Here is a 22,876-nt window from a genome sequence, read left to right as displayed (position 1 = left end):
CAAATCCCATTATACTTAAAATAAGACTCATCACATTAAAAAGTAGCTTCTTTTAGACACTTTTTACTCCTTTCAAGCATATTTTCACTTGAAATAGGCTAAGTAGAAAAAATCTGATAGTGGAACAAGTTTTTCTTCCTTATTACAAGCACAAAAAACATGTTTTCACTGGCAGATTTTTCTACTTATTTCAAGTGAGAATTTGTTTGAAACAAGTGACAATGATCAACAAGTTAATTTTTAGGTGATGAGTCTTATTTTAAGTGGAACGAGATTAGTTTTGACTAGAAATTAGACATTTGGACAAGAAATAAGACAAATATTCTTGGAAAGATGTTGAGTTATTACAGTGTACTATGGGTATTAGTCAGGGTCTTACGCAGAATGAATCAGTCATACAAAGATTAGACTACTGGGGTTTTTTATGGGCCCTACTGGGCGCTGGGCCCCTAGAATTATCATCACCTTTCTCCTCTATACAACGGCCCTGCCTGTGGGACAGGAATGACGGACAGCGTCAGAACTGACTGTTGTACTGGACCGTGGTGGTGAGGAGGAGACAGATCCCCGGGCCGAGCTCTTACCCTCACCACGTTTGAAGTTTTTCTGTTTGTTGGTCACTGATTGGATATTGATTTGTACTGGCACACGTGTCACTTTGAGGTCGTAGAGTAGTTCTCACACAGTTGCTCAGGGGCACAGCAGTATCCATCTTTAAGTTCATATTGTATAAAAAAATGTTTTATTCAGAGTTTTCAAAATAAAACGTGCTGATATGAAATTCACTTTAAACACAGACAGTCATGACCTTTATTATGTATATGTGACATAATATTGACAAATGTATGATTCTGACTGTTCAGATGTATTGTCATGAGGGCCCGTCAGCCCCAACACTGTGTCATCATTTAAGATCTAAACTGATCAGAGCATTCATCATTTAATAATCATTAGTTCAACAACAGAAAACCAGGCAGAGATCATTTTGACAGCTGCTTAATTGTTCAAGACAAAAAATCTCAACACTTCTGATTCTCATATCTGAACACTAAAATATTACAAAAAGAATGTTACAATAATATAACTAAATAATAATAAGATGGAGCTAATACAACTGTAAGCATCTGTGAACATCTGTGGGCATTCACGAGGTGTGAGTTATTTATGCTTTTTAATTTCTACTTTAATATTAAAACAGTCATTACTACACTACAGTTGTGGGTGGGGATGGGTGTGTGTGTGTGTGTGTGTGTGTGTGGGGGGGGGGGGGGGAATAAGCCCATTGTGACTGTTGATCAAACTGAATGATTAAACACTATGATTAAATAATTTTCTCACACACACAATAAATAAAACATTTTTGATGTTATAAACAAAAGTGATTTTAAAAAAAACCCGCCTCTGTTCACGGGACACCGTTGCCTGGTAACGGTATCGATCCTCCGGTTAACATCAACCGACTGATGGTTATCTGCTGATCGATCGACATCCGTTGATCACCTGCTGATACGGCAGATTGGATTGGATGGAATGCCCTTGGACAGAAGAAGCTCCTGCTGATTGGTTCAGTCAGCTGACTGATGACATCACAGTCACACCTTGGTGCTGGTCAGGTCGCCGTCAGCAGCTTCCTGTGCCTCTCCCTCTCTTTCTTGCCCCTCCTCCTTCTCAGGTGTCGGCGTGCGATCATCAGATGCCCTGAAACCTCTGAAGGAGGGGCTGATGGGAAACCGTCGGAGCCAGCGAGTCCGCCTGACCACGCCCATCCCCACAGGAAACTCATAAGTGGAGGAGGAGGAGGTGACTGAGGGAGCATTCCACTCGATCAAACCTCGCTCCTTTCGGGTCCCTGAAAACAGAAGAGGAGAAAACATCTTTTATTCTGTCCATCACTCCCTCCTCTGTTCCAGAGGCTAGATTCTCTGCCCAGGCCTGAGTCCAGACCAGAAGCCAGGACCTTCACCCTCCCCCAGGACCCAGGTCAGACCATAGATGTCATGTGGAGTTCACTGTTCTGATTATCAGAAACATTTTGTGTAAGAACAGCGTGATTTAAACCACGGCAACTGTGATCAATGCATCAGAAGGTTCCAACAAGTCACATATAATCTGCACCAACAGTCCATCAGTCAAACAACTTGGAGCTGGAGTTTACAACTTTAACACACATCCTATTTAAAGGGATAGTTCAACATTTTGACAAATTGGTCCATTGCCATAATCCCTATAGTCATAGCAGTAGGTTCGTTAACTTTATTTGTAGGTGCAAGCTATTTTTAGAACGGCGGAGCAGAGCTGTGAGCTGCTCAGAGCTACGCTACGGAGGCTAATGGGATTTCTTGGTTTCCCTCATCAAACTCATCAAATACACAATCCAACAACTCCACAACGCTCTGGTGGACAAGTTGTGACCTGCACATTCACCACGCTATGAGATAATAACACAACGTTACCACACAGAGTTGTTTTAGAGGGAAATACAGAGACTGCTTGATGAAAAACTGTCCCTGAAGGCAACGCGCATCAGTGCTCTCTGAAACTTTGTCTCGTAACGTTGTGTTATTATCTCATAGCGTGGTGAATGTGCAGGTCACAACTTGTCCACCAGAGCGTTGTGGAGTTGTTGGATTGTGTATTTGATGAGTTTGATGAGGGAAACCAAGAAATCCCATTAGCCTCCGTAGTGTAGCTCTGAGCAGCTCACGGCTCTGCTCCGCCGTTCTAAAAACAGTTTGCACCGACAACTAAAGGTAACCAAACTTCTGCTATGACTGTAGGGATTATTTGCCAAATTGTTGAACTATCCCTTTAAAATGTTGGCTTTAAATTGGGATCAAGAACATAGATAGATACAGTCTACGGACGAGCTTGGATGTTCTGGGCCCAATCTAAAATCTAAAGTGTTGATCTAACCTCAGCTGACCGAGTGCATATGTGCGTGTGTGTGTGTGTGTGTGTGTGTGTGTGTGTGTGTGTATTACCAGGCACTGTGTTGTCGAGACAAAAAGCTATAAAACCTCCAACGAACATCTCGGTGGACAGAAGTACGGTGAGGATCTGATCCAGTTCTTCAACACCTGAACAAACAAAGAGTGGTCAGATGTGTGTGATCCATGTCCTGCAGGTCTATGTGGACTAGAGCCGGCCGGGCCTCACCTGTTTGGATGGAGTTGGGGTGTGAGTCCAGGTATGTCGGCAGCGTCATACCAAAGAAAACGGAAAAGCCAAGAACGAACAGATTTCTAGATGAGTTCAAATCCACCAGCTGCAGGTTGGACAGACCCACAGCCGTGATCATACCTGACAGACCATAATGTGAAGATGTAAATGCAGTTATGTGAATTTCACAGTTTATATTTTCAGCCATTATTTAAGACAGGGTTTTATAAATGTACACAAATAATCTATGTATAGTTGATGTTAAAGGTGAGGTCTTCAGGATTTTTCTAAAAAAAAACTGAATATAGACTTGAAATCCTGCTTAATCACTACAGGCTTCTACTGTGTGGTGACTGTCTGCAGAGCCCCCCCCCACCCCCCCTTCTTGGTGGTAGTTGCAAATATTCAAACAAGAACTTTGAACTGCAATGAACAAACCCACTGACTTTACCTCCTTTTCATTTGTGTGAGATTAAATCTTCACCTGATTGTACTTAAAGGACAATTCTGGGCAAATTCCACAGACAACGCCAGATGTATTCAAACAGACACCAAGGGGTTTGTTTTCGTCAAGCAAGTGGACATGAATGCATATGAATGTGTTTGTCTTTATACGTATATGACTATATAGAGAGATAAAGATTAGTAATCATATGTTTGAATAAATCTAAATATATATTAGAATAAATCCAGTTAAATAACTAATTTAATTTATTGTAGTATAGACTATAATGACTAGATAACTTGATAGATAATTTATGAATAAGGGGTGGGAGTAAATAAGTTTTACTTCTTCCCACTCCTTTTCGGATATGAAAAAAAAAAATCAAATTATCTTTATTTTCAATTTTCAATTTCAATTATTTTTTTGTTCATATCTTGTCTTTGCAAAGTATTTGTTAGTCTGTCCATTTCTGTATTATGTTTTATTTCTTTTAACATGTCCGAAATCCGAAAGACTCTCGCGCGAGACTTTGTATTACAGCTCTGTTTACAAACATGTCGGCTTTCGTAAAGAGAAAAAAACCCCTCTGTTTGACGCCTGGGATCCACTGGCGTTCGTTTCGTCCGCCGCGACGCGGCTGCCTGTTCATTTTCTATGGGACGCGTCAAACCGTTAATGACGCGCCCGCAAAGCATTCTGGGTAGGCGGCGCGTCCGTTCGAGCAGTTGCGGCGCGTCCAAAAGTTGACCGCAACTCAACTTTATGCAAATGAATCCGTCCGACGCAGGGTCACTGTCCAATGGGGAGCGAGATAGAGAACAGCTCGGGGGGGGCGGGGGTCTGCTTGTCCACTGTCCGTTAACTCGCCGATCTGTGTTCCCGCCTACCGAAGCGTCCGTTTTTTTGGAGGTGTCGCGTCCGGCAAGAAATCGCATTGACGCCAGTGGATCGTAGGCGTGAAGCCATCTGACACTGTCTGTGAAAAAAAAGTGGTTTTGTGGGATGTAAACAGCCTAAACAGGTAAGATGGGTCCACTCCCATTATACTGTGCTGTGGTGATGCAGAGACAGACAGAACTACTGCATAACAGGAGATATTAAAGGGATAGTTCACCCAAAATTCAAATTTCACTCATTATCTACTCACCCTCATGTCGACTAAGAGCTGTGAGAAGTCCTCCGTTCCTTCTCTGAGTTACGGGGGGGTCCACGCAGCAGTATTTGTCCATATAATGGTTGTCAATGCAATACAAACAAGCTTAAAATACAGACTTATTTAATTTTTTTCAGAACAATTTCTCATGTCGGGGCTTCAAACAAGAGGGACATTACAGACGAGCAGTATGGAGGTATTTGGATGTTTTTTGGTGTGTCTTTTTGGACGAAGAAAGTTGGTATCCATTGACAACCATTATATGGACAAATACTGCTGCGTGGACCCCCCCCGTAACTCAGAGAAGGAACAGAGGACTCTGAAAATTCTCACAGCTCTTAGTTGACATGAGGGTGAGTAGATAATGAGTGAAATTTGAATTTTGGGTGAACTATCCCTTTAAAAAGAAAACCTTCAGATTCCTTCTTTTAGACCTAAAATATCAGGAAACTAGAGCCCCAGGTTGAATTTGCCTGGAATTGTCCTTTAAGTGGCTGACACTATTTGAGTGACACATCTGGTTTATTGTGATGTGCGACACTCACCAAACAGCGTGCAGAACATCCCTCCGAGGATGGGGTCTGGCAGCGAGGCGAACAGAGCTGTGAACTTCCCGACCAATCCCAACAGGAACATGATCCCAGCGCCGTACTGCACCACCCGCCTGCTGCCGACCTGTTCACAGGGTCAGAGAACCAAACGTCCACACCGTCAGCAAACAACCCACAACTCAGTCACCTCTGGCCAGGAACCAGTAGGTGCAGGACCAGTTACCTCGGTTACCTGTTGGCTGAGTTACCTTGGTGATACCGAGAACACCTATATTGGGACTGGAGGAAGTGGAGCCGTTTCCTGTTCCTAAGAGACCAGCGATGATGCAACAGAAGCCCTCGATGAAGATCCCCCTGAAACGCACAAACAGCAGTTGCTGTGTGTGTGTGTCTGCTCTAACACATCAATGACTCTTCTTCCTGTTTACTTCCTGTCTCACCTGTTGATGGCGTGGACAGGAGGGGGCGGGGCTCCAGACAGACGAGCACAGGCATAATAATCTCCAATCGATTCCACAATTCCTGCCATGGTGGCACTTAACATCCCTAGCACCCCAGCAACTGTAACCACTGGCAACCCCCACTGACCTATCAGAAGTCAAAGACATGTTGGATGAGCATGTTTAGCTAAACAGCTAGCATTGTCTAAATGTAAAATTTAAGCGTTGCTTTGTGTGTCAGTGTGAGCTAATGTAGGCTCACGTTAAAGGGATAGTTCAGTTTTTTTGAAGTGGGGTTGTATGAGCTACAAATGCCCATTAAGTACACTAGATGCAGCTAATGGTCCCTCATTCACAACAGTGTAGTGTACCGGTGTTTCTCAGTGGGGAGGGGGATACCTTTCTACCGTAGATGTCACACTGCAAAAACTCAAAATCTTTCCGAGAATATTTGTCTTATTTCTTGTCAAAATGTCTCATTTCTAGTCAAATCTCTTTCCACTTAAAAGAAGACTCAACACCTAAAAATGAACTTGTTTTCAGATCATTTTCACTTGTTTCAAACTAATTTTCAATTGAAATAAAAATCTGCCAGTGAAAGCAAGTTTTTTGTGCTTGTAATAAAAAAGAAAAACTTGATCCACTATCACATTTTTCTACTTATTTCAAGTAAAATATGCTTGAAAGATGTAAAAAGTGTCTAAAAACAAGCTACGTTTTAATGTGATGAGTCTTATTTTAAGTAGAATTAGATTTGTTTTGACTAGAAATGACATTTTGACTAGAAACGAGACAAATATTCTTGGTAAGATTTTGGGTTTTTGCAGTGTATACTTAATGGGCATTTGTAGCTCATACAACCCCACTTGTAAACTGTTTTCTTGTCTGTAACAACATCTATTGCACGTCTGTCCGTCCTGGGTGAGGGATCCCTCCTCTGTTGCTCACCCTGAGGTTTCTCCTGTTTTTCCCTGTTAAAAGGGTTTCCATGGAGTTTTTCCTCAGTCGATGTGAGGGTCTAAGGACAGAGGATGTTGTTACGATGCCATGTAAAGCCCTTTGAGACAAACTGTTTGTAAAAACGGGCTATACAAATAAAATTGCCTTGCCTTGCCACTTCAAAAAAGCTGAACCATCCCTTTAACTCATAGTACTATGAGTCTTTTGGCTATAAGCTAATGTTAGCCGACATTAGCGTTGGAAACACTGGAAACTGTAAGCTAAACACTCAACAAGCAAGGGCTCTGATTGGCTGACTTACAGGGGTAGGGAACTCTGAACCAGGGAGATGAAGTCATGATGTCACCTCGAGCATCGGTCCGAGCTCTGTGTCCATAGCGACCGGGGTCGCTTGGCAAAAGGTCAGTCAGGGTGAGGACGTAACAGACGAGCCAGACCAACATGATGGCGAGGATAATCTGTGAAGCATGACATCATCAGCACCTGTTTCTGTAAACAGTGTGTGTGTGTGTGTGTGTGTGTGTGTGTGTGTGTGTGTGTGTGTGTGTGTGTGTGTGTGTGTGTGTGTGTGTGTTTGTGTGTGTATGTGTGTGTGTGTGTGTGTGTGTGTGTGTGTGTGTGTGTGTGTGTGTGTGTGTGTGTGTGTGTGTGTGTGTGTGTGTTTACAGGAAACATCTTGAAGACTTGGACTCTGGTGGACCTCAGTCCTTTCTTCCGGCTGTAAACAGGAACAGGAAGTGATGTGGCTCTCAGATACTGAGCAAACAGCACAATGAGAAAAATACACCTGAGGAGACAGAGGGAGAGAGAGATGTAGCTGTCTGTCTGTTCTCTCTGTCAGAAGAACAGACACACACACACACAGACAGTGTCTCACAGTGCTGACACGCCCCAGTGAGACCCGGCTCTGTCTCCGGCCATGGTGAAGACAGACAGGCCGATCAGTGAGACGGTCGGGGTGATGGTGAGGGGGCCGATGTACTCCAGCAGCAATCCTGGCAAGCCACACAGCCCCACCACAAGCTCCACCACGCTGGACATGATGATGGCACCTTGGATCTGAGACACACAACACACAGTGGGACAGACACTGAGCAGGCTGAGTCTGTCCAGACCCTCAGTCCTCCAGGGAGAACCAGTTCACTGAGACTACATTGTCTCTAGACTAAGCCCAACTTGTTTGTTTGTTTATTTATTTATTTAGTCGGGACAATGCGTATTAATGAACAGTGAGCGCTAGAGTACCACAGTAAATACACATGTGCTAAATTACATCCGTAGTCCCCAAAACAATACAACAATTAACATAAAAAGTCCATAAAGACGGAGGACCAGTAGATAACAGAAAAGTACATTTACATAGTTACAGGGTTGGACATGATTCTTTGGATTGTAAAAATATATATATATATAATCTATATAGCTGCGATTAACATGATTCATTGAAATATAAAAATATAAATCTATACAGTTGTCCTTGACATGATTCGTTGAATTATAAAAATATATCTATACAGATGTGGCTGACATGGTTCGTTGAAATATAAAAATATATATCTATAGTTGTGATTGACATGATTAATTGAAAAAGAAAACATATAATTACACATGCTCGGGCTGGATTTACTTTCACCAGACCGAGCATGCTTACAAACACCTCCTTCCACCTCCTGAGTTTCTGTTTGATCCTCTTCTTCTGATCTGGACTCACCTGGACTCACCTGGACCCACCTGGACCCACAATAAGACAATGAGAATCACGTACCTCTCTAATTCGGGGTTGCCAGATATGTGAGGTGTTCAGAGGAAGACTCCAATTGCCATAAATCTCCTCTGCAGAGAAAAAATACAAACACATTAAAGGGATATTTCAACATTTTGGCAAATTTGCCTATTGCCATAATCCCTATAGTCTTAGCGGTAGGTTCATTACTTTTAATTGTCGGTGCAAGCTGTTTTTAGATCAATGGGGTAGAGACGCCAGCTGCTCAGTATTTCCACATTTTCCTCATCGAACTAAATACACAATCCAACAACTCCAAAACACTGGAGGACAAGTTGTGACCTGCACATTCACCACGCTATGAAATAATAACGTATAATTATGTAACATTACGACACATGAAGCAAATTCTCAGAACTACTTGCTTTTGAAATCACTCCGCCCAGCAGAATGTTCCATTACGCATTTCCCTTTAAAACAACTCTGTGTGGTAGCGTTGTGTTATTATCTCATAGCGTGGTGAATGTGCAGGTCACAACTTGTCCACCAGAGCGTTGTGGAGTTGTTGGATTGTGTATTTGATGAGTTTGATGAGGGAAAGCCTAAAATACCATATGCCTGCGTGGCGTTAGCTGAGCAGCTTGCATCTCTGCCCCGCCGATCTAAAAACAGCTTGCACCAACAATTAAAGGTATACTGCTATGACTATGGGAATGGCTAGTGGCTACGTCATCACATTCTAAAACATCACTTCCGTGTACAATCGCAGGATATTCAGTATAGAAACAACAGGCAGAGCCGGGTCTGGCATATAGTATTTGTCCATATAATGGTTGTGAACGGTGCTCACTTTTCTTCGTCCAAAAAGACACACCAAAAAACATCCAAATACCTCCATACTGCTCGTCTGTAATGTCCCTCTTGTATTGAAGCCCCGACATGAAAAATTGTTCCAAAAAAAATTTAATAAGTCTATATTTTAAGCTTGTTTGTAGCAGAAGCTCCCAGTGTCTCAGCTCACTGCTCTGCCTGTGCTCTGACAGCTTAAAATATAGACCAAATATAGACTTAAATTTTTTCGGAAAAAATGTTCATGTCGGTGACTGTCTCACCCTCACTGGGACACTTCCAGCGGTCCAGACCAAGGATTGCTTGAGCAGGAATCAGGAAAGCAAACGCACTGGCCTGAAAGAGAGGAAGTCTACACACACACACACACACACACACACACACACACACACACACACACACACACACACACACACACACACACACACACACACACACACACACACACACACACACAGAGTCAGACCTGCCTGTTCACTTCCTGCTCTCTATGCAAATGACCACATCATTTAATCATCAAACCAGAGACACAACAAACCAGGGCTGACTGACCCCACACTCACCTGACCCCCACCGTGGTCTGGATTAGGGTTGTGACTCCCACCGTGGTGAAGATGGTTCCTATCAGTTGACTGACGGTGTTCTGGTCTCGGCCCACACACATGGCCTCGGCCAGCAGAAAGGGTACGGCTACAGTCCCACTGAAACATGTCAGGTAATGCTGCGGACACAGTAGAGAAGTTACAGAAGGTCAAGACCAAACTTCCCAGTCTACCCACCATCCAATGTTAATGTTAACAATCACAAACACAGAATTAACGAGTGTAAACCTATGAACCAGTATACAAGCCTTACCTGAAGTCCCAGTAAAATACACAGGTACCACGGTGGAACATCTTCAATGGTATAAATCATGTCTGACCCCGCCCCCTTCACTTCCATTGGCCGTGTAGCTTTTTTGTCTTCTCCCATTGGCAGGTCAGTGACGTCTACCTTTTGAATCCTTCTTTCAGGACTCTGATTGGACACACACACCTGTTAATACAGGTACACTGTTACATTCAGTCACATTATAACAACAAAGGTCTGAACAGGTCTGAAACTGGTTCATGAGAATGTCACGTGGCCTCATGCTCTTGTGCATCTCAGGGAGTGAACACCTCAGGGAGTGAACACCTCAGGGGGTGAACACCTTACTGTGCGTTCACACCAAAAGCGCTTGAGGGTGGGCTTCAGATAAGACAGCTTCCAAAATATTTTCAAATTTCAAATATTTTTGGTCGCTTGTCATGTGACTGACATCAAAGTTCGATCACGCTGGTCATTGGGGAGCCGAAGGACGTCTCTATTCTGACAGGTGACAGCTGATTATCCTAAAGTTAACCAAGGCTCAACTTTTCGCCTGGTGATGCTTTGGACGCTTTGGAAGCGCAGTGACGCCAGATGACACTTTGGTCGCTCAGTGTCGCTGGGCTCTCATTGAAAATGAATTGACTTCTGGCGTTTTGACGCTTTGGAAGCTTTTGGTGTGAACGAACAGTTAGGGAGTTCTCACAGACAAGACCATGAAAACTTAATGTACAGCAAGTACCAGCACTTTTGAGGATTTCAACTACTTTTCAAACAGCCACAGAATATGTTGTGCTATGACTAAAATGACACAGAATATCTCAAATGAAAGGGCAGACTCTCTGCTTTCACCAGGGAAAAAGGTGAGTTCGTAGCATGTTCCACTTTTTAGTTATCCTCATTTGAATACGGCATGTTTTCTCCAAATTCAGCATTCTGGGAGGATAATTCTGTGAAAAACAGGTTTAAAGTGAGGGAGACATTTTCAAGCAGAACTCTCTTTTTACCCTTTAAATTTATTTTGCCGATGGGATGACTGATGATTCTCTCTGTCTCTGTGTCTGTCTGATTGTCTCTCTCTCAAATGACCTAAATAGGCTAATCTTTTTTTTTTATTGGTGGGATGATGGATCAAAGGAAAAAATGCAGTGTCACCTTTGATAAGGGTCACAGTGACACAAGTCACTGTGACCGATTATCTGTTTGTTTTGATATCGTGAATACCTAAGACATTGATTACAAGAAAACAAAGGGTTCATAGGTTTGATGAGACACTTGTTTGCTATGGTTACATGATGGTATGATCAGGGGGCTTCTGGCCGTCCCTTCATGGTTCGGTCCATTCATGGCCAGTGTACCGAGAGTTGGCTGCTACAGTTTAATCCCGCAGCAGTGGGACGAATTTGTTGTGGTCACGTGATCAATACATCCATACATGTGATGCATGATCACATGGCTTCCTTTCATCATAGTAACACCAAAATTTGTCACAGGGTGGGGAAGGGCGCCCTCTAGCATAAACAGTGAAAAAAAAAAAAACTCATCTAAACTCATTTTTGGCACGCTGGGCTTTTAAAAAAAACTTGTCGAAACCCGTTGTTGGCACTAAATGAGTTAATGCTACTGCTATTTGCTGCCTTTTTTGGATAAGCGGGGAACATAGAACATAGAACCCAGAAAACATAGAACATTAACCGATCACTGGTCATTTTGTGAAATTTTAATTAATGATTAAACTGAAGAACATGTTGACCAGACCATACCCTCAGAGACCCTGACCCGAGGGAGAACCAGGACCAAAGTTAGTCCTGGTTCATCACACACTTGAATTTGTCCCCTGTGTGTATGTGTTTTTTTCACCAGAGTTTAAAGGGATAGTAGCATTTTTTTAAAGTGGGGTTGTATGATCTACAAATAGTCCCTAAGTACTTTAATTGCAGTAGAAGACTCTCTGCACTCCTCCCGTTAGCAACGCCAGCCCATAGCCCTGCCCAGAGATTTACAACATACATTGTTGTGAACAGACCCAAAGAAACGGCCTATTTTCGTGGCCTAAAAGAGGTTTTACCTGAAAAAAAAAAAAAACACAGTTCCATTGTTCACTATATATTATCTATATATATATAAGATAATTTTTTCCAGCCCCTCAAAGTGCAGGAAAAACGCAGTTTTTATTTGGAGAGTCTTCTACTGCAATTAAAGTAGCCTACTTAGGGGCTATTTGTAGATCATACAACTCCACATTAAATATGCTACTATCCCTTTAAATGAAGTTCTGACACCAGGAGGTTTCTGGGTTTTAAATGGTTAAATCAGTTTTAATCTGTGGACAGGGTTTTAAGGCCCTTCAGGTATGAGACACCTGGAGATGTGTGAAACAGTCCACCTGTTCATCACATGTTCATCACATGTTCACCCTGACCTACAATTTACTGTTCATCACATGTTCACCCTGACCTACAATTTACTGTTCATCACATGTTCCCCTGACCTACAATTTACTGTTTATTTGTTTATTTTAATTGGATCCCCATTAGCAGCTAATTAGAGATATGATGAGATATGATAACAATAGTGATATCAGGTAGAAATAAAATGAAACAGAAATAATAATCTAATTCATCAACTTGAAAAAATAAATAAATAAAATGAGACAGTAGCCTAATAACAATCTAAATCATCAACATCTGTGAGTATGTATGTGTATGTATTTATATGTGTACGCCTATGCACTCTTCGTGTGTCTTTAACATGTGCTCTTTCTACCTCTGGGCTGTTAGGTGACATTTCAATAGCCTCTTAAAGCCTCGTTTTGTTTTTTCTTTGGTAATGTGTTCTGGCAGTGCATTCCATGATGCCATTGCTCGATACAACACTGTACTGTTCATCACATGTTCACCCTGACCTACAATTCACTGTTCATCACATGTTCCCCTTCCCCACATTCCACCTGTTATCACTTGTGCACCTATTCCACATTCCACCTGTCCATGACCTGTCCACCTGTCCTACAGACCACCTGTCCATGACCTGTCCACCTGTCCTACAGACCACCTATTCACAACTTGTCCTATTAGTTCATCAACTGTCCACCTGTTCATCACCTGTTCTACTGCAGAGTCCAGTCCACCACTCCATCACTTGTCCACCTGTCCTACAGTTCACATGCTCATCACCTGTTGACTGACTGTTTTAGAGACAATAATGGATCAATAATGGATGATCAGTTTACCTTATGGCCGTCTTCCATTTCACCTGCAACTGTCGCACTTGAAGTTGATGAAGCACCGAAAACCAAAGAGAGAGTGAGAGAGTGAGTTTGAGGCGAAAGTCCACAGTGAACAGATTATTAACCACACATCTCTCTCTCTCTCTCTCTCTCACTCACACACACACACTTAGAAACGTGACAGGAATTTCTCACCTGTTCAGGTGAGTCACTTTCTCCGAAATAAGTTTTATGATCAGTGATTAATGATTATTGATTACCAATGAGGTCCACTAACAAACCTGTTTTATCAGCTGTGCACCTGCCAACAGAGAACGTGTGTTTCTAAACACTGTTTTATCTACCGACTGATGTGTGATGCAGTACTCGACTCTTCCTGTTATTTTCTTCAACTTGTTTAAAACAGATAAAACTTCTCATACATAATTCTGATCATTTCTTATCACTGGTTAATAAATAGGCTAAAACAACCGTTTTCAAACATGCAGCTTGTTTATTGCATTTATCATCTGTTTGTACACAAAATTACAATAATAATGATAATAACAATAAAGATAATAATTTCTCAGTTTTTATAATCACATATTTGCATTATTTTCAGAAATAAAAACATGTGACAAGTCAAAGCTTTAACTAATCTCCAGAAACCAGGTAAGATCAGATCAAGTGATCCGGATTCTCAGATGTTCAAACAGAAATGTAACAAGACCGGGTGTAAATCTTGTTTGGTTCTATCATCACTCCAGTGTCTCAGTCTACACTCAGCTGGTTCCAGTCTAGAACCAACTGTGTCAGTAGTCTAGAATCAGCTGGTCTTGGTCTAGTGTCAACTGGTTTCTCTCTATGCTCACATAGCCTACAAGATTTTGATGAAGCTGAATTCCCATCAAAGCTGTTCTTTCTCATTGACAGATGTTAGTGTGACGGTTGTCAAGACAACAGAAGGGTGAAGCGCAGCCTAACTCCACATGTGAACCACCAGTCACATCAGCCCCAAGAATCTGTAGGACCTGGTGAAGAATCATCACGTTATCGATTATTACTGGGTTTATTGATTGATCCCTGACCGGTACTTAAGAACTACTGAGAATCTAGATGAGAAAGTTTGATGTTTTGTTTCATTTTTTGGTTTGTTTCGTTGTGGTTGTCTTTTTCATAAACGTCAAATCGACAATCATTGGTAGGCTACTGAAACGAGATATTTAATCTTTTTTTTTCTTTTACAATGTTGAGTCTTAAGTTTTGTTTATTCTGTCACTTTAAACACAGAACTAATTTAAGAAATGTCTATCTGTGAATATCCATCGTTTTAATGAGACGTTGTTCACCCTGTCATCTGAGAAAACCTTAGTGACACATCACAGCTGTTCATCCACAAACGTGTACAAAGAGTTTAAACTCCTCCGTGGTCTCTCCTGACCAGAGGTCAGTTCTCTATCATACTGATACTCTGCACCAAGCTACATATTCCTACAGGGAACATGTAGCTAGGTGAAGATAGTCTCTTCACTCAGAGAACCATGGTTACAACGTAGCCTACTCTACAGATCATAGCTTAGCATGGTTAGCCACGCCCATCAGGGGAGGGACCAGAACACACTATTGGCCGGTGTGAACAGTCAGCTGAACAACAGTTGTTTCTGCACCTGATCAAGAGCAATGACTCCTGTTGGTCACACTTTGTGCTAAGCTAGGCTAACAATTCCCATTTGTTTTCAGTCGTTGTGCTAAGCTAGGCTAACAATTCCCATCTGTTTCCAGTCTTTGTGCTAAGCTAGGCCGACAGTTGGGGCGGAGCCTCGGCTCTGGTTTTTAAAGGGCAGATGGTGCATTCAGGTGCAGTGGAAATGCTTGCAAAATCTCTTGGTTGTCAAGTGAGTGACATCGGTTGTTTCCCTGTTTCCATGGAGACCAGAGCTCGCCTGCAAATGAGCAAGATAAAAACTAAACAGTCCACCTACAAGCTGATTGATCACTGATTGCTTATGATCTGATTGTTGATTGGAGGACGCAAAATAAAATGGTCGTCACCGCTATGAACCTGGTATCCATGGAAACACTGATCAGATCAAATTGATCAATATATTTCCTTATTTTTATAAATATAAACTTTTCAGTTAAATAATCATTGATTATTGATTATTTATGTCCATGAGATTGATCATCTGCGATCGGACTTCACCCAACAGCCTCTTCACCATCCACAGCACAGGACTCTCAGCGTCAGCAGCTCTTCAGAGTAGTACTGCAGAGAGAGAGAGATGATGTCATCAACAGTCAGTCACATGATCCACCATCAACAGATTCATACGGATGTATGTTCACATCATCACTGTTCACATCATGTCTACCAGATGTCTCCTGATACCTCGGTCAGTGGTTCTCAAACTTTTTTACATCAAGGACCCTGAATAGACACAAATTAGATTTGAAATATTATAGAGACATTTCTGGAAAAAGTGGTAAAACATTTTCACTTTTCTAGGAGGAAAAAAAAATTAGTAATTTTTTTTTTTAAAAAGTAAAAATTTTCTCGAAAAAAAGTGGTAACATTTATCGTAAAAAAAAATAAGTTACTTTTTTTAAGTAAAATAAATTCTAGAAGAAAAGTGGTTATATTTCTCAAAAAAGAAAACAAGTTTTTTTTTATTTTTTTTTTATCTAGAACAAGTGGTAAAATTTCAAGAAAAAGTTGGGGACCCCCTTGAACCCTCTCAAGGACCCTTGGGGGTCCCCGGACCCCACGTTGAGAACCACTGACCTAAGTGAACTGAATGCCTGATCTATATTCTAATGAGTCACATGATCAACCACCAGCAGCTCCTATTCATCCCGGGATTCTGGAAATAAAATGTTTGTACAAATCACTCAGTCAGAATGACACAATCTAACCCGATGTTTCTGTTTCTCTGCTCTTTTCACTTCCTGTTCATATGTTTTTCATTTCTACATATATGACCGTGTGTGTGACATGTGCTCCATTCCATCTGTGTTCCTCATGAAAACATTCATCTTGTTTTTTAACTGTCAAACTCACCTTTACCCACACTTCATATCACATGTTTCCAGACAACCCATTAAAGTGACTCTCGGTCTAACCTGACTTATCGTGCTGGTATTTTCCCACTCTGGTTATCAGAGGTGTTTCACCTGAAACCAGCAACATGTCACGTGATTGGATGAAAACCTGCGGCTGCGTTTATTGAAAGGGATCATTGTGATTCCAGACGTGACTAAAATGTCCTCAACTTGCAAGTATTTTATTTTGTTGCTGATATTTCAGGTAACATCAACTCTGACTGACCCATTTACCAAACATCTGTTTGCAGGTGAGAAAATCTGAGCATGAGGTTTGCTGCCAGCGTGCTGCTGAGCAAGGCACCGGTGTGATTCCTACAGTAAGTCCATCACAGGAGAGGAGTTTAAATGACGACGACGATTCAAAGAGAAGTTTTGACAGTTTATTAGTAGATTTAAAACATGAGAAAAAACATGAACACAGGTCGACTCAGACGATTCTTTATTTTGACTTGATTCTTTTGTTCCGTTTTATTGTCCAAACAGTCTTAGTTCAGAATCTCTGATCTGCAAACAGACGGTAAAAAGAGTCTGACAGCTGAAACTACAAACAGCAGAGAGGGAAAATCCACCTTCATCATCATCATCATTTGTCATTATCATCATCATCAGAGCAGCAGCTGTCCTGTCTAACAGTCAGTGTGTCCTACCTGTCCGTCTGTCTGTCTGTCTGTTGGTAAACTGAGGCCAGGAGGTCAGAGCACAGAGCGTCGTCTGCATAAACCACCTCGGATTTAAAGAACCGTCAGAGTGAGACAGCAGCAGAACATCACCCTGATCAAACACCCTGAGGAGGTATCAATACGTCTGATAGGCGATGGGTCAGAGAACAGCTGACAACGTGAGGATGGCTACGGCGCTCTGACTCAGACCTCCGGCCTCAGTTTGGACACTTTGTGTTTCACAGTTTTCATCTTGATTTCTTAGTGAACGGAAAGTAAAAGTTCTGAGACGTTCCCCGGTAGAACCCAGAGGGACTCCAAAAAAAGGAAGTGACACACCATTTCACACCGCCCCTCCGTTACCGGGGCCGACAAGGAACAAAGAACGTCGGGCTACGCAACTCGACCAAAACGTCGTGTTGGACTGAACAACTCAACAAAAACGGGTCAGATCTAAACTTTGGTTTCAAACCCAAACAAAAGTTTAGATCTGACGTCACGGGAAAAAAGGAGGTGTGGAGAGGAGAACGTCCGGTTAGTGTTTGCTGCTTCCTGATCACTGGTCTGTCAGCCAATCAGTATCACAGTTCCAGTGATGTCGCTCATGGGGAACGGATGAACGCTGACATCACTGTGACATCATCGGGGACTTGATGCCAGAACTCAACGGCCAGTGGAAACGACTGACCCCCAAAACTGAGGAGCTCCCTGAACGGCCCCTCGCCAACACACTGACTGCTGACAGAAGCCCCGCCCCCCCACCGCATACAGACACAACAGAGCCACAAACATAGTCCACCGGTCTGCATCAGTCTCTGACAGGTGGGTGTGTGGGGGGGGGGGGCGCGGGCGCGGGGCTCGGCGGCGGCGGCCGACGCTACGTCTCGAACTGCGTGAGCAGCGCTCGCACTTCGGGCGTCAGCTGCTTGGCGGCGCTGGCGGCCTCGGCGATGGCGCGGCGGTACGGCCCCTTCCTCTTCCGGTCGAAGCGGGACTGGAAGGTCTCGAGGAAGGGCGACAGCTGGCCGAGCGGCAGGAAGGAGGTGGTGGGGGAGCCGAACCAGGACACGCGCGCCTCCTGCCGCACCGCCAGCCCCGTGTCGCCGCGCCGCGCCACCGTGATGCCCAGCACGCGCGCCGGCCACCAGGGGAAGCCGTAGATCTTGGCCCACACGATGTCGCCCACGCACACGGTGCGGCCGTCGGGGAGCGAGCACTTGGACACCGACTTGGAGAAGACGGAGGAAGACGACGAGGACGAGGAGGAGGACGTGGAAGACTTGCGGCGCCTCATCTTCATCTCGGCTCCTTCCTCTTCCCCCTCCTCCTCCTCGTCGCCCGCCTCCAGCTCCTTGCCGTCGGGTCTGAGGGGCGGGGGCGCGGGGGGGAAGGAGGGGGAGCAGCGAGGCACCGGCGAGGAGGAGGAGGCGGGGGCGTGGGGAGGGGAGAGGGAGGGAGGGGGGTCAAACGTCTTTGTGGAGCTACACTCTGAGTGGGACAAGTCCAGGGAGGAGGAAGAGGAAGAGGAGGAAGAGGAGGAGGGGGGGGGCGGAGGGGGCTCCACTACCTGCTCTTCACCTCCACCTCCTTCCTGGTCCGACCCCGCCTCCTCCTCCGCTGCAGAGTGGACCTGTGTCTCCATAGCGACGCTGAGTGCAGGAGAGGGGGGGGGCGGGCACCGAGGGGGGGGCGGGCACCGCGGCTGAGGGCTGTGGGGGGGATTTGGGTGGGAGCAGGTCCAATGTGGGGGCGGGACTTAAAGCGGGTTTGGGAGGCGATGAGCGAGCTGTGATCTGTTTGGGCGGGGTGGGGGGGGAGGAGGGGGAGGGGGACGGGGGGGTCTGGGGGGTCTGGCTGTCGTCGGTACGATACCTTTGGGGTTTGAGGCGCATTCTGGGCGGCAGCGAGGTGTGGGAGCTGGAGGAGACGCCGCCGGCGCCGGCGAGGTGCTGCAGGCGGCGGGTGAAGTGAACCTTCTGGTTGTGGTTCTGCAGGGTGGTTGCCCGGGTGACGGCCTTGGTGCGGTCCTGGATCTGGGACTGACTCTGGTCCTGGTTGTGCTCTTTGGGCCGGCGCGGCGGCGGTGGCGGCTGCTGCTGCGGCTGCGAGCTCCGAGCCAGTGTCTTGAGAACCTGCCGCGCTTTAGAGCGGTCGCCGGCGGCCGGACCTTTGGCCAGACTCTTCTTGGAGTTCAGCTTCAGACGCATGCGACTGGACGAGGACGACGACGAGGACGAAGACGAAGCCACGCCCCTCAGGACGCGTCGGGAGGAGGAGGAGGAGGATGAAGATGAAACGCAAATCCCCGGCGCGGAGCGGCGGTCGGCGGCGGGCCGTCCTCCCCGGTCGTCGCTCCGCAGCCTCTTCACCTCGGCCGAGATCGGTCCCTCCGTCTGCTTCCGCCGGCGAGACGCCTCCTCGCCCCGTAGGTCCACGTGGCCCCGCCGCACCTCCCTCTGCGCGCCTGACGCCACCACGCCTTTGCACTTGTCGCAGAGCACCTGGCGGGGGCGGAGCTTGATGGCGTTCATGATGGAGGTGGGCTCCTCGCAGCGGTAGCGCCTTTTGGGCCGTTTGATCTTGCGCGGCGGCGGCTGAGGTAAGGCCTGGTTGTACGTGTCCCTGATGAACAGAGGAGGGGGGTACGCCGCCCCCTCCTGGAACAGCGGCGGCGGTTTGGAGGTCCAGGGCTGAGGAGGAGGAGGAGGAGGAGGAGGAGGAAGAGGGGGCGGGGCGCCGACGGCCACCTCCTCCTGCTTCGTTGAGGGGTTGTCGTCGGTTACGGGCTCTGAGTGTAGCGACATCTGAGGTGGACTTCGATCTTCTCGTCTGGGAAACACGGTGATGGGGATACCGTAGGGTCCAAACCTGCACACACACACACACACACACACACGCACACACACACACATAAACACAAACACACAGACAGAGGATGAGTACCATTGACATCGAAGCACAGCTGACGTGTCTGAGCTGATGATCAGGTGTCTGTTGTGTCTTCACTCTGCTCTACTGTTAGAATTTATTTCATAAAAACAACCATATGTCTGAATGAGGTAGAGAACTAATGATTAATAGACTTTTACTCTTCTGTTTATGGATCAGTGTGACGACAAAAACATCAGACAACATCAACAGTGTGTGTGGAGGATGATCCTCTGACATGTGGACACATCAACATTACCTCTTGGACACGTCCATCAGAACCCCGGAGAAGACCTTCTCCCCCAGCCGGAAGGACACCACCAGCGCGTCATCTATGACGTGATCCAGGGAGACCCGGACCTCGGACCCGGGGTTCAGATCCTGGAAAGAGGCGAGAGGAGGACCACCAAGACTGAGCTGAGGTCCGGGTTCGGAGCAGGAGGACTCCTCCTGCTTCACAGTGTCCGTCATCAGCCTCCTCTTCGGAGAGCGCCCCGGCGGAGACGAGTCCCGCTCCTCGGCCCCTAAGGAGCTGTTAGTACAGCCGGTCTCCGGGTCCAGGCTGGCCAGGCTGACTGGGACCGACAGAGGATCTGCGTTATCGTCCAACATGGCGTCCTCCGCGGGCCCGGGCCTTAGTTCAGGTTGGACCAAGAGCGTGTAGCCCCGGTCGCAGCCCGCTGGCTCCGCCCGGTCCGTGGTCTCGTTAGTAGTGGGTTCTGCCGGTTCGGCCAGAGACAGTCCGGCCTCGGTGACCGGCGGCGGAGCCGGGAAGGAGTGCAGGAAGACGGCGGAGGGCTGCGGGTCCGGGTCCGGCAGGATGCTGCGGTACACGTTCCCGCCGCCCTCCGGCTCTCCCAGGAGTACGGGCGAAAACCGGTCCATGCCGATCCGGTCCACTGGGAAGTTGCTGACCAGGTCGTCGTTAACGACGTTTTCACAGAGAGCTTTTCCCGCCGTAGGCTCCAGCTCCGGCCTGACATGGCGGCGCTCCTCCCCGTCCTCACCATCCTCCACCCGGGGGACGAGCAGCTCCACGGCCGTGCCGGACTCCCGCGGCCCGTTGGACTCGAGCGGAGCCGCTGTGAGTCCCGGGCCGCCAGGACCCGGTTCTGGCGGGGCCTGGTCGTCCGTCGCCGCGGTTGGTTTTGTTGTCGGAACCGCCGCAGCTCCTGGCTCTGCAGCCACGGCCGCCATTTTCTTCCGCTATGCTGCCGAGCAGCGCCTCGCCCCTCCTCCCCGCGACGCTGCCAGCTGCTCAGGCGCGCTGCCATTGGCCCCGGTGGCCGTCAGTCAAACTCAATAGGGCAATGCGTGGTCTCTGAGTGGCTGATTCTGTCAGAGGCTGTGAAGCGTCAGACCGCCGCCAGGGGGCGTTTCCTTTTACAAGGAACAAAAACAAAAGCAGTAAAGACCAGTGAACAGCTGATTATTTATGTGATCGATCACCATGTGATGAATAAAACTGTAGTCGGATGAAAAGAGACGTCATGACTAAAAATCTGATCTCCACTAACATCAAAATTCATATGAAAAAAAAATCCTCTTGATCAGATTAAAACAACATGTTATCAATAATCTAGAATATAAATATTAAAGGGACAACGAGGAGTTTCTATTCGGTTATAAAAAAGTCTCACGTTAATGTGGATGAATCTCCGCTACCCACACTTGTTAATGGGCCCATTTTCGATAAATATATCGTTCTGTCTCTATCGTTATTTTGTTATTATTAGTGGTGGCGGAAGTGCTGGTCGAGCCGACCAGCGTTTCCTTCGTTGCGAATCATGAGAATAACGCAGCCGCATCGCCGTTTATGGTCGGAACTACGGTGGTATGTGAACCTCTTTGAACCTCTGACTTTAATTATTGATGAATGAAAACATGAGTCCGTCTTGCGCCCGGTCAAAGAAATGTACGGTGCGCGCGGAGGCTCATAAATGTAGTGTGAAAACGCTTCGCTTTTCCAAAACTCCTCGTTGTCCCTTTAATATTCTGTATTTGCTTGAGTCAAACCAAAAAAAATAAGTTTAGTTCAAAAAAATTGATGAAAGTTGTTTGTAAACAACTCCACAAAAGCCCTTTCTGTGACCTTCAGAATAACAGCACCGTGGGCATAGAATGTGTTAACACAATTAGGTAACTATGAATATTTGAATAGACTGATCGTTAGCCAACCTTTCAAATCAAAGGTTCAACTTTTTGTCCTACATGAAAACAAAGATAGAGCTTGTTCTTCTTCTGATAAGGTTCAGCAGGCTGTACACAAAGAGCCTGATGCTGCCCTCCCCCGGCATAAGATAATTATCCATTATCATATTTTTTCACATCACTGCTACCGTCCAGCAGAATGAAGATACTTTATGAGCTCTCCCAACAGGTTGACTGTTCTGTTCCAGAAATGGACTCACAAGAAGAAGAAAAAGACAAACTAAAATATGACAATTCTCTTAACTGCGGCCTTTCACATTTATTTCATGTGATCACAACATGTTTCACAGTTTATCTGGATTTTTCCCGAAGAATTTTCATTCAGCAAGACTAATTTGTCACAGTCTCAGTCCGATTGGGACAACATCACCTCTTTGCACAGATTAATCCTCTTATTATTATTATTTTTACAGAAGATGAAGAGAGAAATAATGCCTGCCCCTCTGCTCCTCAGTGCACTGATGTTCCTGTTCTTTACAAATGATAAAGAATTCACTTTTCCCTTTCAAATCAATGGCGTCTCTTAACACAGTAAGGTGATTTTAAAAAGCATGCAATAAAGGCTTTTTAAAATCACCTTCCTACTCTGAGTGCCTCAGTGCCGCTACCATCTAGTATTTGGATCGTCACACTGAAGAG

The 22,876-nt window shown here is 45.6% G+C and overlaps 2 protein-coding genes across 2 annotated transcripts; both read right to left on the bottom strand.

The window, feature by feature from the left end:
* Positions 1 to 1,450: 1,450 nt before the first annotated feature.
* slc23a1 (solute carrier family 23 member 1) lies at positions 1,451 to 13,409 on the bottom strand. Its single transcript, XM_083987338.1, has 14 exons — positions 13,362 to 13,409; positions 10,136 to 10,315; positions 9,844 to 10,001; positions 9,544 to 9,632; positions 8,474 to 8,541; positions 7,586 to 7,767; positions 7,375 to 7,495; positions 7,010 to 7,166; positions 5,749 to 5,896; positions 5,557 to 5,662; positions 5,303 to 5,432; positions 3,157 to 3,300; positions 2,982 to 3,077; positions 1,451 to 1,849 (listed from the first exon to the last, which is right to left on the bottom strand). The coding sequence occupies exons 1-14, from the start codon at positions 13,377 to 13,379 to the stop codon at positions 1,593 to 1,595; spliced, it is 1,854 nt and encodes a 617-aa protein (XP_083843464.1). The 5' UTR covers positions 13,380 to 13,409; the 3' UTR covers positions 1,451 to 1,592.
* Positions 13,410 to 16,615: 3,206 nt separating this feature from the next.
* Positions 16,616 to 21,617, bottom strand: pwwp2a (PWWP domain containing 2A). Its single transcript, XM_083987335.1, is given in 3 exon segments — positions 16,616 to 18,773; positions 18,775 to 19,966; positions 20,286 to 21,617. Coding segments are annotated over 3 exon segments (2,928 nt in total). The 5' UTR covers positions 21,224 to 21,617; the 3' UTR covers positions 16,616 to 17,975.
* Positions 21,618 to 22,876: the final 1,259 nt, after the last annotated feature.

Source organism: Trachurus trachurus, assembly GCF_905171665.1.
Source record: "Trachurus trachurus genome assembly, chromosome: 14".
Lineage (NCBI taxonomy): Eukaryota > Metazoa > Chordata > Actinopteri > Carangiformes > Carangidae > Trachurus > Trachurus trachurus.
Note: the sequence above shows the minus strand (reverse complement) of the source record. Positions and strands in the feature narration are given on the sequence as shown.

What these genes read in the sequence shown, in the direction of transcription:
- slc23a1 (XM_083987338.1), bottom strand. An exon ending in CAGACCACGGTGGGGGTCAG is followed by an intron (nt 9,633 to 9,843) that starts GTGAGTGTGGGG and finishes GTGTGTGTGTAG; the next exon opens with ACTTCCTCTCTTTCAGGCCA. An exon ending in CACTGGGGCGTGTCAGCACT is followed by an intron (nt 7,496 to 7,585) that starts GTGAGACACTGT and finishes CTGTCTCCTCAG; the next exon opens with GTGTATTTTTCTCATTGTGC.